The following is a 16,052-nucleotide window of genomic DNA, read 5'->3' on the forward strand; positions in this document are numbered from 1 at the left end:
AAATGCGCGAATAACGGAGAAAAATTATATATGTCTAAATGATAAATATTAAAACAAAATTTTAAAAAGGACGATATTTTTAATTAAATATGAGCAATCGCTAACCACTAAAATTATACTACTAAAAATACTGTAATGTACCACCAAAGTTACATATATAGTATAACGAAACCTTCCTTTCACTTGCATCTAAGTTTTTAGTCTTTCAGACACAGTCGATCTGAAACAATAATAGAGACGTATTAAATTTTTATGAAGATAATTCTTTCTAAAGATATGCTGAAAATCTGAGAAACTTATTTGAAATTAAAAAAGGGGTAAGTAGAGATTTCAAGGCAATCTGTCTCTATGATCTGATTATTAGACACATTAAAATTAAACCAGATTCAAATTACATGTTTAAATATAGAGAATGAAGATTTTACACTTAAAAAAAGACGAGTCTGGTATTTCAAAAAGTCATTTTATTTTATTTTCATCATCTAAAATTTCAGTTAAGAATCTTCAATGTTATTTTATCAAATACTTTCCGTTATATAAAGTTATTCAAAAATGTGTTGTTTACAAATGGATATTGTTACAAATTTTTTCTTTTACTACTATAAATATTGCAAATTAATCGTAATTGCGCAGCACATTTAATTGCTAGTTCAGCAGCTTGCTTGCTGTCTCATCCTCTAAAATCTCTTATTTATCGGCGACTCCGATTCCTCTCACACACACAACTTTTGACGATCCACACCACTTCTTCGCAGCTTGATGGTTGGGTTGAAGGGGCGCCTAGCCCCGGCAGGGGCTTATCCCCGGTAAGGAGAGACTTCACAGTGCTTTGCTGTCTATACTTTGCCGTGGCCGTCTTCGACGAAATTTGGAGATGACGAGTGTCAGGACTCATAACTTCTTCGCAGCTTGATGGTTGGGTTGACGGGGCGCCTAGCCCCGGCAGGGGCTTATCCCCGGTAAGGAGAGACTTCACAGTGCTTTGCTGTCTATACTTTGCCGTGGCTGTCTTCGACGAAATTTGGAGATGACGAGTGTCAGGACTCATTGTGATTGTCTGATATTAGGGTAACTCATAACTTCTTCGCAGCTTGATGGTTGGGTTGACGGGGCGTCTAGCCCCGGCAGGGGCTTATCCCCGGTAAGGAGAGACTTCACAGTGCTTTGCTGTCTATACTTTGCCGTGGCTGTCTTCGACGAAATTTGGAGATGACGAGTGTCAGGACTCATTGTGATTGTCTGATATTAGGGTAACTCATAACTTCTTCGCAGCTTGATGGTTGGGTTGACGGGGCGCCTAGCCCCGGCAGGGGCTTATCCCCGGTAAGGAGAGACTTCACAGTGCTTTGCTGTCTATACTTTGCCGTGGCTGTCTTCGACGAAATTTGGAGATGACGAGTGTCAGGACTCATTGTGATTGTCTGATATTAGGGTAACTCATAACTTCTTCGCAGCTTGATGGTTGGGTTGACGGGGCGCCTAGCCCCGGCAGGGGCTTATCCCCGGTAAGGAGAGACTTCACAGTGCTTTGCTGTCTATACTTTGCCGTGGCTGTCTTCGACGAAATTTGGAGATGACGAGTGTCAGGACTCATTGTGATTGTCTGATATTAGGGTAACTCATAACTTCTTCGCAGCTTGATGGTTGGGTTGACGGGGCGCCTAGCCCCGGCAGGGGTTTATCCCCGGTAAGGAGAGACTTCACAGTGCTTTGCTGTCTATACTTTGCCGTGGCTGTCTTCGACGAAATTTGGAGATGACGAGTGTCAAGACTCATTGTGATTGTCTGATATTAGGGTAACTCATAACTTCTTCGCAGCTTCAGATTTCCCGTCTTTTATAGTTCCGGGAGGCGGGGCTAGAATCTTCAGACCAATCAGGACGTATCTGAGTGTATCTTGGTTACTACTGGATGGATCGTGAAGCTTCTCGAACTTTCCAGTGTGATCCATTTAGTCGCCAACCTCGCCAAATTCGTCGCCAAGTCGCCAAATTCGTCGCCAAGTCGCCAAATGGTCGCCAAGCTCTCAGATCATTGACGCACAGGACAGATCTTACAAAGGTTTTTCCCAGAATGACACAATTCGTACCGGTTAGCAAAATTACGGATTTGTAACAATATAACTTCTTTGGAAACTATGACAGGAAAGGAATCTTGAACACAATATAGAAGAAAGATTATCTTAGAGGTTTGTTTGCATACATAATAACTGCCCAGTTTTTTTTTTTTTGTCACTTTTATGCAGCATGACATTTAAAGTATGTTACTTTTCAGTACAGCGAAAAGAAATTTTGAAAACGTAAGGTGAAATGTTAATAAAATGAAGAGAGTCCAAGTTCATAATTGAACAAACTATTTATTTATATCTAAATAATATTTATATTTTTTATATCAGAATAAAATATTTATCTACTTAAATTGTCATAATTTCTGTACTTAAGAGAGGCAGAAAAAAAAGGGTTGCCTAACAATCTTTGCCCTGTTTAAAAAATTTTTTTTACAACTCATAGGCAAAACAGTTATTTTCCTTTAAAGTTGAGTTCAAAATGTAAAAAAAAAAGAACCTTCACTTACTGTGTAGCGGGTGGATACAAACGCAGGGTTTCAGATATGACATTGTCCAGATACGTCATATTTTGAATAGCTTCGTACGTCAGTTCCCCCTGAAAGATCCAAACATATTATTCCTTTTTTAAGATTAAAATTAAAAAAAATTATCTATTAAATTTTTCTTTTTCAATATCTGGTTGTAATAATTGGTGCAGCGACAGCCTTTTGTACCCGGAATATCCAGCACAAGATCTCATGAGGGATATTCCGAATTGGGAATTCAAGCAACCCAATAATTAAACGCATCACGAACATGCCACCTTCTGTCAAGTGTTACTCTTCATAACGCGTTCAGTTAAGAATCTTCAATAGGAGCATTGATGCTCCACTCTGTAAACGATGAATAACACTGTAGCGGTTTGTTAGGAGCGAGGATAGAACCTGGGACCTTGTGGTTCGCAGTCTAGTAACATAACCACAATACAAAAGCAATTGCTCGGGTAGAGTAGCAGTTAACTGGCTTATAAGCTTTCACCACAACACGATCGTGGTCGTTTCTCCAGTCATCCAAGCAACCTGTTTCTTCGAAGCTTTAAACAAGCTTCAGTTTTCCAACATTTCTCCGTTCCTCGTCTTGATCCTTTTGCAGGCAAGATTTTAGCAATGCAATATTTGTTTACGAAGCAGGTATTACCGAAAGGAAAATTTAATAGACAATATAAATCAGCATGAGTGGTTTCCCTCAAACTTTGCGCCAACCTAGTTCTTTATTTTATTTCAGAAAATAATTCTTTTTCGAGAATTAAACGCTTCTGTTGCCGAATTTCTACTGTTTCTTAGCGTATTAATTATGTTGTTCTTTCGGCTATTCAACAAAATAACACTTTTCGTTTTAGAAAAGCGTCGTATAATTTGAATTTAGAATCCATGAAGCATTTAAGGTGTTTACAGATTATGCGTCATTTCTGTATCGAATTATAACTTTTATGAATGATTTAATTTTATTAGTATGGTATTATGTTTAAGGAGTTAAAGTCAACGAATTCAAAAGATTCATAATGTATATCAACCAACATTTGTTTCCGACAAGGTCTTAGCCACTTCTTCTCTGAGTTTATCCTGGATATCCTGATGAAGAGCCAAAAGATGAGTCGCAAAGGACAACGTGGACGATGTTGTTTCGTATCCGGCGAGGAAAAAGATCAGGCACTGTCCTACCAATTCATTCATCGAAAGCTCTGGAATGAAAAGAAAGCATATCGCTATTATAATAACGGTCAGATAGAAAATATTTTAAATAATTTTTTTAACATACCTTGTTTTTAAAAACGGACTAAGATGTATAAAATAATTTCTTCTAGCCCCATACAGACTCATAACGTCTTATAGATTGTCCTAAAAATTTGTGATGGTGAATTTTAAAATTCACAATCACAAATTAAATTTTAAAGATTCGCAATCAAAAATTTTCAAAACAATCTGTATGGGATGAGGAGAAATCATTTTACACTTTTTAATCCATTATAAAAGCTTAATATAATATTTTTTTAAATTTAAAAATTTAATTTCTGCTCTTCAGTCTTTTTCATGAAATTACAATAGATTATAAATTAACTTCACGATGAACTACTGAATGGGCATAGCGCCATCTGTTGGCAATAAAAGTTTAGCTCGATTGAAAAAATTTGTACTGAATAAATAGACAAGAAATAGACTAGATAATATTGCATTACCATACAATTGTGAACTATGCTTAAAATTTCGACTCTCTATTTCATAAGGAATTTAGTTTAAAATCGATTTCAGAATTTGCACAAAACAGATAAGCACAGCAGAAAATAAGTTAATAATAACCTGTTAACATTAAAATGAAAAACAATATAGATATTACAATGATTCTTAATCTTTCTAAGAAATTCATACATCCAGAGCTAAAATAAGAAAAGAACGGAGGTACGAGGAAACAACAAATAACTCGAAGAGACAACTTATTGAAGCTAAAATAAGAAAGAAAAAAAAAAAAATACCTTCTACACAAAGTACTGTGCAATTCAAAACTGATTGACTTTGACAAAAATGAAACAAAGCTTCTACTTTCAGAAAAACGACTAAAAACAATCAATTCAAAAGCTTTATTTAGCAAAATTATCGTTTACCAGATGATTAATCTGAAGTTAATGAATTTAAAGGCAAATATTATGGAATATTAAAATAATTTAATAAGTTATAAGGACAATTTTTAAAAACATGCATTTATTATTGTATTTAAAATTAGAATTTTTTTTTAATTTCATTATTTTTTTATTTTTAGTTTACGTGCATTAATATTATGAGATCTTGAATTAAGATTTTTCTCAAATTCACTACCAGGTGTCACCACTGGTGAGGAATCAAAATTGAATTAAATTAATCGCCTTAACGTACATGAATGTTTCAAAACATTAATTCAGTAAGGAGATCGAGAATACAAAATCAAGCAGTAGTAACATAGACAAATGGGTGCTCTCTAGAAACAGTAAAACCCTAGCAAATGATCTCCCTCAATGTCCATCCGTATGTTGATAATGAAATATTGCTACAACTTATGTGTGTTGTCTTGTTGCTATTGAATTTTCACACGCACACGTGCCAGTTGTAGGCAGTAATCCCAACGAAATTGTAATTCCGTTTGTCAAGGAAAAAAAGAATCCAGGCTCAAATCAGATTGTTCTACTATCTGTGACTTCACTGCCACATAGATTACTTTAGTGATTAATAAGTAGCAATTGCAATCCTACATTTCATGCAATTAAATTCTTGATTTTGCATTCCTTACATCCTTATAAGATATTAAACAATTATTCGAATAATTTTGTCTAGTACTAACGATTGAAATCAGTAATGCATTATAGAAATTTAGGTACTTATTAATTAAAGGTGAAAGTGACAAAACTTGCCAAATGTAGCCCCAAAATGTGCCAACCAATGAGCACGCTTCTAACTTACGAGAAGAAAATAAGCGTTTGTTAATAAGCTTCCAGTTCATACAAAATTTACAGGAAGAAAATCGTATTTTCGCCAACGAAATTATCGCCAAAGAATCGCCAATCCTTCACCATTAATGAATAAGTACCTAAGTTTATTTTACGATAATCATGAGAAACGAAGTTGATTAAAGAATTTTCAGTTTATGCAATTTTACTTTTTGAAACGGTTTCCAATGTTTGATGTTCAGGAGCTCTCTCATCAAAATTGGAATCGATGCTCGTTTCTTCTTTTTCTGATGAATCCGATTTCCTTTCCTCCGAAATTCCCTCTGCACTATCCATCAGTAATTGGAGAAAATCATTTCTTTTCTACAAGAGAGGGAATCTGGCATTTAATGTGATTGACCAGAAATTGTGAACAATGCAATCCAAACAAAAAAGTTTTTCGTTTAGTCGGTCAAGAAAAGAAACTATATATTTCCAGTTTTATATATGTTCGTTGTTATCACCTTGCCAGAACAAATAAAAATATTGCGTAAGAATCATTTCCTTGGGTAATAAAGCTGTTGTCAGAACGTATGAAGGCTACAAAATTAAACCAGCGGGAGGGTCTCCGCAAAACTTTCTTGCATACTTTTTATTACCTCAGAGAATGCCTTGAGGGCTATTAAGATATATTGGCGCACAGCAATTCCGAAATATGATATGAATTTAGCATTTTTATAGAATCTGTCATGTAATCCTTGGCATGCTGTTAATAGAATTCGAAAATCGAATTTGTGTTTTAGACGCATTTTTTTCCAACCGATTTAAACCAAAATTTGATATAAAACTGCAAATATAGTCAAAAATCATGTACCAAATTTGAAATATTTAAGTCATTTTTTTCTTCTGAATTATTGCGATGTTTCTGCAAGTACAGACCGACAGATGATCAACCTCTTGTTCAATTTGGCTCAAAATTTGGTAGACATCTATACTATATCTATGCTGTTAAATCTGTGTACCGAATTTCATTCACCTAGCTCTCTTAGTTTTAAAGTTATCCAGTTAGCTTATATTTGGAAAGTCAGACAGACAGACTTCCCCTGAACGGATTTGGCACAAACTTTGACATAAATATGAAAATTTAGTGCAAATGTCATATACCAAATTTCATTCGTCTAGCTCAAACTGTTTTCGAGTTTTCCTTGTCACAAAAAAAAAAAAAAAAAAAAAAAAACAGAAATTTTTCCAAAATGTGTTTTTCAAACTCAGAGACGTCTAGAACGTAGAAAATCGTTGCAATCTCGATTTTGAAATTTTTAATGATTACAATGCTTTCTCTAGACTTCATAAACGAGAAAGTAAAAATAACTGTGTCAAAATGAATAAATTAGAACATTTTTATTAGTATTAATGGAGAATAACTGATTGCTTAACACAGGCGCAAGTATGCTTACATTTTCTGAAAGCATTAAATAGAAAATACAATGACTTAGATAATAAGACTTTAGATTAGTATCCAATTTCTCTCTAAGCAGGATAAAATCGTGCCAACCTTCCAAAAATCCGTCAAAAGTCTGGCTACCAAATATGCTATAAAATAGCTTTTAGGGTTGAAATAAAAATTGTAAGGATTATATTTGGGGAAAATTATTCCCCAAAATTCAACTTTGGCGAACGGCCATTAATCTTAAGTTGGGCTGACTTAGATAAATGTCGCTTGTTATGTGGTTTTTCCCCAAAATTATATTTATATCAAAAGATTGATTGAGTCGATTGAAGCTAAGACATCCAAAAATCTCAATAGTTTTAGTTTAATGGTAATAGTTTATAATAATAGTTCAATAGTAATAGTTTAGTTTTTAATCTATAGTTTTCTTTATTATATTGTCGCACAAATCTGAAAAAAAAAAAAAAAAAAAAAAAAACCCGCAATCGTTGGGTGTTCAACCGGCAGAGCATCTCATTTCTAATTGATTGGTCCATGGTTCGAATCTCAATGAGGATGTATTAACCAAAGACTGGAATTTTATTTAAAATGTTATCTATTGTTTATTTAAGGCCTGGAAGGTCCTAGATCTTTTTTCAACTATTCAATTGTTCTCGAACATTCTATATATGTATAACAGCTGAGACCCATCAATGATCGGTAAGTTATCAGTCTTGTGCTGTTGTGAGTTGCTTTGTTCTAATAAATTTCATTGTTTCTTTAAACTAATGGCGCAGTTCTTTACTTCTTCGTGATAATATTATAAAACCCAAGTCGAGCCATATTTTATTATTAAATGTGAAAATCGACAAGAGAACATTCCAGCTGATTAAAAAAGTAAATTAATAATATTTATCCTCCTACTTTTAAATCAATTTTCATCTGATGTCAAATCGGATGAGTAGAAAACATAAAAAAATTTAAAGATAAAAAAAAAAAATTAGGGCGTTTACTTGTCCACTCTTTTTCCTTTCTTCCACAATTTGAAGCGTGATTTTCCTAAAGATTTCCGTCCGGCTCGATGCGGCATGATCAGTTTTAAACAGCTTCAACAAACGAGACAGAACAGCTGAGAAAAAAATGTAATTTATACGAAGTAGTATGCAAATAAACAAAATTATAGTCAATTATATCATTTTCGACATAGATAGAGATGTAGAAAAAGTAGAGTAGAGAAAAGTTGAAAAAAGTGAAAAAGCTGAGGGCGTTATAACAATTTAACATCATATAATTCAAGAAAGAAATAGAAAATAAGGGAATATTATTGTTATTTCATGTCGATATTGTACTATCAATCAATAGCTATCATATAATCAATTAATTATGCAGTAATAAAATCTAAAAAAATCACCGTTTGGATATCAAACTCATTCTTGGAAAATCTAACTATATGTTTCAGATTGCAAAACTAAACTAACACCGATCCAGTGAATTGCAGTTTATCATGAATGGAGTGAGAACTGCAAAGATTCAATTGAGGAATTAACCATCATATAGCCCAGTAATTTATCTGTTTGGATCCATGAAGAAGTTCCTCGGTAGCTCAAACAGGCTCAAACCCCACAACCGATTGCTTTTATAAGAAAGGAATTTTCAAACTGATAGAGAGCCTGGACAAATAACTGCCTCAACATAAATGACACTTATATCCAACTAATACTTTCGTATCCACTTCATACTACCGTGCATTGCATTTTTTTATTTTGTTCAAAATTATTTGAATTAGTTATTGATACTCCCACGTATAACTGATCAGGTTCCTATTTGTTTCACTAAGATGAGGCAGTTTTTTCAATATTTGTAAGCACTGAACAATAATAATGAATATAAAAATGGATGTCGCATGGTCATGAGCCATAATGAATAAAAAAAAAAGTAGGTATAAACATTTGTACAAAGTTAACTGAAATAATAAAGTAATCTGAAATAAATAATAAACATGTTAAATAAGTTAAAGATATTGTTACGAAATTTTCCGAGGTTCGTTTGGATAGTGGGAGTTATATGGTGTGAAGAATGCTCAATCAGCAGGAGGCAGTAGAAAATAAAACAACGACGTTTATTTACACGAAGACACACAGAACAGCACAAAGACGACAACTATATACAGCACAGAAGATGATTATCTTCCGCCGAGACGTGCAGCAACAACAGCATACACAGCAGCATATAACAAGTCTCTACTGCAGACAGTAGCGCACAGCTTAGTTCAGCACTAGCTTCACTCCGTCGCTGATCCGCTTATCTCTGGAAAGCCAGTTCTTTACCGTCGATTCTGACTATTCTCGCACTCCACTGTTTCACGACTACGCAATTCACGACGACGACTACTCTTTCGCTTCCGACTACTCTTCGACTCCACTGGTTCGCGACTGCCCGGCAGCTGCGGCTGCTTCCTATTATAGGTCTCAGGAGGCGGGGCTGGAAGCCTCTCAACCAATCAGGAACGTTCGAGGCGTAACTCGGTTCCTACTGGACGGGTCGGGAAAATTCTCGATGTTTCGGGTATAATCTATTTTGGCGGCAAGTCGCCAAATGGTCGCCAAGTTTGTCACCCAGCTCTGGGACCAACTATGCCGGGAAGCCGCATCACAGGTTCTTAGCAATATGTAACAATGAATGAGAAACTAAACTGAACAAAGAGAGAGGCCTTATAATGTGCACTGTCTATGTCCACAAAATCCTTAAATCCGGTACTATGAGTCTAAATATATTATTATGCAACGGTGTTTCGAGCATAAGATTCGAATCTTCTTAATATTTTTTTTACGCTTATACCCTTTCTTAGAAGATAAAAAAATTATCTTGAGAAAGATGCTTCAGAAATACAATCATCAGGAAACAAACCATCCCAATTGAAATTAAAATACACAATTTCGAAATCGAAATTTTTACTAGCGTTCATTTGTCATTTGTTTTAGAAATTATGTATAGATATTTAAGAATATATAGATACTTCAAATATCATATAGGAATCGATAAATTAGACAAAAAGATAAGAATTGCTATAAAATTGGTTCAATACTCACGAATTGCTGTAGGTCTTTTCCCTGGTTTTCCACCGAAGACATCTCTCGCGGTTCTCACAAACTGATTGCCTGGGTCGTCGTGGGAGTCGACCTTAGCAGAGAAAATTGCGCCGGCAATTACATCTGTAGTAAATGCTCCGTATACGCTGAAATAAAACAGAAAAATTATATTCACTTATGAGATAAAAATGTATTTTCATGCTGATGTAGTTTTTCTTAAGGATTGATGATTAGTTTGAGAAGCTTTATTGAGTGCTAGGGCGTGTACACTTCCACTCAGTGATTGTTTAATCTTATAAAGAGGAAAATCTGAATAAGTGTTTAATAACAATTTAGATTTGACCAAAGAGAGCATTAGATTTTCCTCAAGTAAGGCCAAATTAGTATTCTACAATTAAAGGGTTGAGCTGGCTCACTTGGACGACGTATGAAAGAGAGAGAGAAAGGTGGGCGTATAAAAGAATAAATTTATGAAAAAAGGACGCGTTCTCCTCTTTTATAAGTCACTATACCATCAAAATTTTTCTTAGATGAGAATTGAGTGGAAATGCGTTTTACTTTAATTTTATTTTGCTGTTGAGAGAAATGACTTTCAGAAGATAATTTAAGTTATTGCTTCTGCTATATTTAAGGTAATTAAAAACAACAACAACAAACATTTCAGCGTTGGAAAAAATATATTGTACTTAATTTGATAGAAAAACTGGAAGATCAAAATAAACCTTGAGTCCCATATACAGTATGTTTTGAGTATTTAGAAATTTTTGATTAATCTCCCCCCTCAATCTACCGCAACGAATAGATTGACCTCCATCACTTAATATAAAATCAGACATTGTAAAATAAGTTGCAAATGTATTAACAAAATGAGGAGAATATTTTAAATAAGTCTTTAGCGAAATTTATTCGAAGAAAGTTTAAAGGAAGGGGTATTCATAGAACTTGTCATCAAAATAAATAAATAAATAAAATAAAATAAATAAATAAAAATAAAAAAGGATAAAAGAATAAAGACTTTGAGCCCAGAATAGAAATAATTGAAAGAAAAATTTAAAAATCTTTCAAATTAGTAGTAGCTAGCTTTTCTTGGAACTTTAAGAGACCCAAGCTACAAATCTCTTACAAAAAGAATATCTTTAATAAATCTGTTATGGAAGTTAATTCTCCTTCCGCTTCCGCTTGAAAGGGTTCGCTATAGTGGATGTATGGTGACACAGTCAGCAAGTCTCAACAACAACAAATAATGATGTTTATTAATATGATGACACGAATATACAGACGGCAAAACATAGTCGAGACGTACACCAGTAATACCTGCAACAAACAGCAACCCACAAGTAGAAATTGATGGTAATCAACCGCAACAGCACACCCAGTGGCCAAACAAAACTCTGAAGGAAGAGAGAATCTGCGTAACTATTTAGTAAGCGCTCTTCAAATGCCTGCTATTCTCCACTGTCTCCTCACTTTAGCTGTACTCAACTGTAGACTCACTACTATACGACTGGATATTCAACACACGACTCGATGCTGCTTCAATACTTGCCTCCAAGACTCGGCGAACGGCCCAATTCTCAATCCTCCAATCGCTTGAGCTCCACTCAGCACTTGCGCTTCGTTGAATTGATCCAACTAATCAATCGTTGATTCACTATACGATTGATTTCGGCTTGGACTGCCGGCCTTTTATAGCTTCTGGAGCAGGATATAGTAGTTTCTTGAAGAATCCGCATAATTTGCCTCCTATTTGGGATATTCCAATATTTCTGAAGATTCTAGTATCATCTATTTTGCCTCCAAAGTCGCTAATTCGTCACTAAGTCGTCAAATGGTCTCCAAGCCGGGGATCATTGATCCGTCATCCGATGAGCATCCAATAGAGCTGATCATAAAATGGTCTTTCCTATGATGGAACTAACTGTACCGGGGAGGAGCATTACAGATTCGTAACAATATGTTAGTATATTTCGACACTATTGGATGTAATATGAGCTGCAGATTTTGTTTCATTCATTCGCACTCGGGTTATAACTCTGAAAATGTTGGCCAAATCAGCAAGGAAAAAGATGAATTGTTTCCTCAAGGCATAAGGGAAACAGAGGCATTCAGAAAAGCATGGAATATTAATTTGATTTCCGACTGCGGTTGGGTGTTAAAAAGGCAAGATCCCTGGCAAGTTCATCAGGAGAAAACCAGAGCAGTTTTGAAAAAGAGAGAGAGAGAGAGAAAATATTAATCTCAGGAATTGCAATATTTTTCATAAACTTTTGTAGCGTTTACATCTGTTGGATATAATCATATAGTACGTATATAAAAGGTAATAAAATTAAAAAAAAGAAATACTAAGAAAATGTCTAGAAATTGAGTTATTTTCCACCAAAATATGATTTTTTTTTTGAAAATTTGAAGTAATAACGTATTTAAGTGACTAAAATGCAGAAAGTTTTCCATACGTATAGAAAAATTTGAAATGAAGCAACTTATTTTTTCATACATTTAAAAGTAGACTTAATTTTATAGAAACATTAAAAACCAACTCACCTTTTCAAATCGATAGATTTCTCTTCTTCAGCAGCGCTTTTCAAATTTTCAATTAAAGCCTGGGAGCAATCTTTAAAAATATGCAACAACTGCAATGGAATACAGTATTTTTTATATAAGTAGCAAGTATTCTTAACTATCAGGTTTACAATCACTAAATTCAGATTAATGTTTCAATCTTCAGACAGTGACAGTTCATTATAGCAGGGACATACGCGCTTTATAAAAAGTTATAATGACAATAAAATCATAATTTGCTAGAATAAATGAAGAGGAAAATTCGTTTATTTTCATTTATATAAGTGAAATTAATTATAACGTAAACATAGATTAAATTTACTGTGTATCTACTTTCATCGTGGTCTAATAGCTAGTTTCAAAACCGTTATAGATATGTATATACTTCCAGTTTGGAAAATGATTTAAATGGCGTAAAGAATTATATTTTTTGTTGTTGGAATCAATAAATGTTCTTCTAAAAAAACTAAAGAGACAAAATTTTTATATAGCATTGCCGAATCCGGTTGATTAAATTCAGTAAAATATTTTTAGCACACTATTTTGTAGGAACAAAGTTCTACATTTTTGAGACTAAAATTGATCGAGTTACGAAGCTTTGAAATTTATTCAAGTTAATTAATGGCCACAGACTCGAAGAAAAGTTTCTCGTTACAAAAGCGGATCTTCCTTGAGGCAACTATTAAAATGGACTAAAATCTTCTAAAATAATGGAATTCAAAAATTTGTAACTCGATCAGTTTTGGTCGTAAAAGAGTCGCATTTTTTTAAATGTTAATATATAAAGAATATTTTGCTGAATATGACCAAGAGGATCGACAAATTGTGTTCAAATTTGGATTTCGCAAATTTTTTCAACAGTACATTTAAGGACTCATCAACATAACATATAATTCTTTTTGTCCTTTAATGTGTTTTGCCAAGCTTTAGATTCCTTTAATACGATTTGTACTTGAACCAGTTAATTGTTTTTGACGAGTATAGTCATGGAAAAAGTAAAACATTTTGCATTATGACGAGTTTATTCAATGACATTTATTGGATTTATATATAATTGTTTAATTATTATATTTATATAATATATATATGTTTATGACAATTTAGATACGCATATTCTGAAGAGATCAAAACAGTTAATTGATTAAACCGCTTATTTCTAATGGTTTAGAGACTAGCTATTAACTATTAGATGTTGTCTTTTTGGTCCATGTTACCATTTGAGTTTGACACCTTTGCTTCAGGGGAACTAAGAATCTGACTATGTAAGAGAGAAACTTCTCGTCCTGTTATTGAAGGTGCACCTGAAGAGGTCACTTTGAAGGCACGTAACAGGAAATAAAGTGTTCTGATAGCGTGAAACGTTTATAAGATGATAAGAATGAGATTAATAGTTTTGCTCTACTTTTTCAAGTTTTCAGATCGACGGCAAAGTTAATAGGCACCATTTCAGCTTAAGTCGCATATCTTTGGTTGAGGCGAAATTCGAACAGCCTATCTTTCGACCTCGATGAAAAGTTGCAATGCGTAAGATACTGACCTTTTTGCAAATCTCAGTTAGAGAGAATTCGTTTTAGAAATATCATGTATTGATATTTCAGAATAAAGTACATTGCAATGAACACAACTTAAATTTCATGTATACATTCAAAGATTAATTCAATGATTAGTACATAAGGTGATTATAATTAAAAGCTGAGTTAAAAGCTGATTATTAAAGTTAAAGCTAAATAAGCTAAGTAATTAAAGTTAAAGTTAAAAGCTGAATTGTGAAACAAATTCGTGCGAATGTTGGTTGCGCGTTGTGATTTATAGTACTTCACAAGCCAGTCAAGCCAGTTGACAGTTATCTGTCAACGATTTAAGCCGAATGACCGTCTCTTGTTTTTTCAGTAGCGCCATCTAGGGCCAAGAGTACGTCTTAGCAACACATACGTCACAACCCTTTTTAAGGGGCGGACTTCGTTCATTCACACATCCACAGATCGTAATTTAGACTTGAACCAGAGAACGATCACCTTTAAACCAGCACCCTCAGTGGTATTACTCTCAGCATGGAAGACTTTCTGACCACGACAGATTTATACGTGCTCCAGCCACCACACACATGGAGAGTCTTCGGTCGGTGGGGTTCAGACCCGCAATCCAAGGGATGCGAATCCAACGCCCTATGAACCAATCCCGACTCTCGTACAAAGGTATTTCGATTTAGTGTACATACTTATTAGATTATAGGAAATCATGAACAATAGTTCGCAGCTCCCCACTAAAGACAAAAGTGGCACTTTATGTTGAATTTGGGAATAGAGCATGCATAGAAAAGAGACTTTATAACGATTTTCCTCTTTAATACATATTTGATGAACATTTTAATTGAAATATGTTTAACAGTTAAGTTCGCTTTTTTAACATTTATAGTTTCTCTTTAACAATGAAAGTAGGGTGAAAAAGAATTAGTCAAATCTTCGTTCACCTGATCATAATTCTTATGTCCTTTGTTTCTTAGAATCATTAAACGGTTTTTGAGTACTTTGTAAATAAAGATAACTTAGCCGAGTTGAAGGAATGTTCAGTATTGCTCATCGGACCGATCAATAAAAATACATTGCATTTTGAAGTCCATAGTGCTATTTTTAGAATGATCGCGATATATTTGCCTTGGTAACCATGGTAACTTTGAATAACCACAGTTATCAAAAAGCATATTGAACAGGATTTTGCTTCTAAATTATGAAATAAAAGAAAAAGAGTTTTAAAAAATAAGCCTTGAAATATAAATTCAACAAAAATAATTGCAAATGTGTAAAATATAGGTTAAATGTCAAAGAGAAATTGTAACTACATAACATTAATTTTGTTCCAAAATTTCCGTTGAATTCTTCTTTTATTAATTTTATATACCTACATTATTTCCCAAATTTAACCTACATAGTCACTTTCATAATTACTAGCAAAAATTGGAAATATTTATCTTTTCTTTATGGATTGATTCTCTATGATCTAAATGATATGTATACGACATGACATCGCTTTTGTTCCAGTATTTTGTTTTTAAATGAGTTCTAAATGCCTATATTTTAATTATAAAAACTCTTTTCTTTATCTGAGAATCTACAACAGCACACCTTTTTTAGTTTTCCGGTAGTGAATATTGGCGAGACAATGCTTCGGATTCGCTTCCAATCATCACCTCTAGCTAGGGTCAGCATCTTGTCGTGAACTTCGTCTCCTGTCACTATTGGCTGATTAAAATATAGAAAACAATCATGAATTAATAATTAAAATACAAAGAGTATTGCAATAATGCATACAAAGAGTATTGCAATAATGCATACAAAGAGTATTGCAATAATGAAGAAAAAATTGATGTGAAGAATACATTAAAAATATATGCAATTAGCTGTCCAGCCTTTTTCATACGTGATATATAAGCAATACATTTCTCGAGAAAAAATTGAAAGAAGATCCGAACTTTTA

At 33.8% G+C, this 16,052-nt stretch overlaps 1 protein-coding gene across 1 annotated transcript in view; it reads right to left on the reverse strand.

Annotated features, from left to right (window-relative positions):
* Positions 1-16,052, reverse strand: part of LOC129980728 (uncharacterized) — an 84,634-nt gene that overhangs the window by 5,422 nt on the left and 63,160 nt on the right. Inside the window, exons 20-26 of the mRNA XM_056091110.1 lie at positions 15,701-15,817; positions 12,561-12,649; positions 10,020-10,165; positions 7,944-8,059; positions 5,732-5,885; positions 3,625-3,788; positions 2,575-2,663 (exon numbers count right to left, since the gene is read on the reverse strand). Of these exons, the coding sequence (XP_055947085.1) occupies positions 2,575-2,663; positions 3,625-3,788; positions 5,732-5,885; positions 7,944-8,059; positions 10,020-10,165; positions 12,561-12,649; positions 15,701-15,817 (875 nt within the window). The remainder of the gene's footprint in view (positions 1-2,574; positions 2,664-3,624; positions 3,789-5,731; positions 5,886-7,943; positions 8,060-10,019; positions 10,166-12,560; positions 12,650-15,700; positions 15,818-16,052) is intronic.

The sequence above is a fragment of the Argiope bruennichi genome, chromosome 8 (genome assembly GCF_947563725.1).
Source record: "Argiope bruennichi chromosome 8, qqArgBrue1.1, whole genome shotgun sequence".
Classification (NCBI taxonomy): Eukaryota; Metazoa; Arthropoda; class Arachnida; order Araneae; family Araneidae; genus Argiope; species Argiope bruennichi.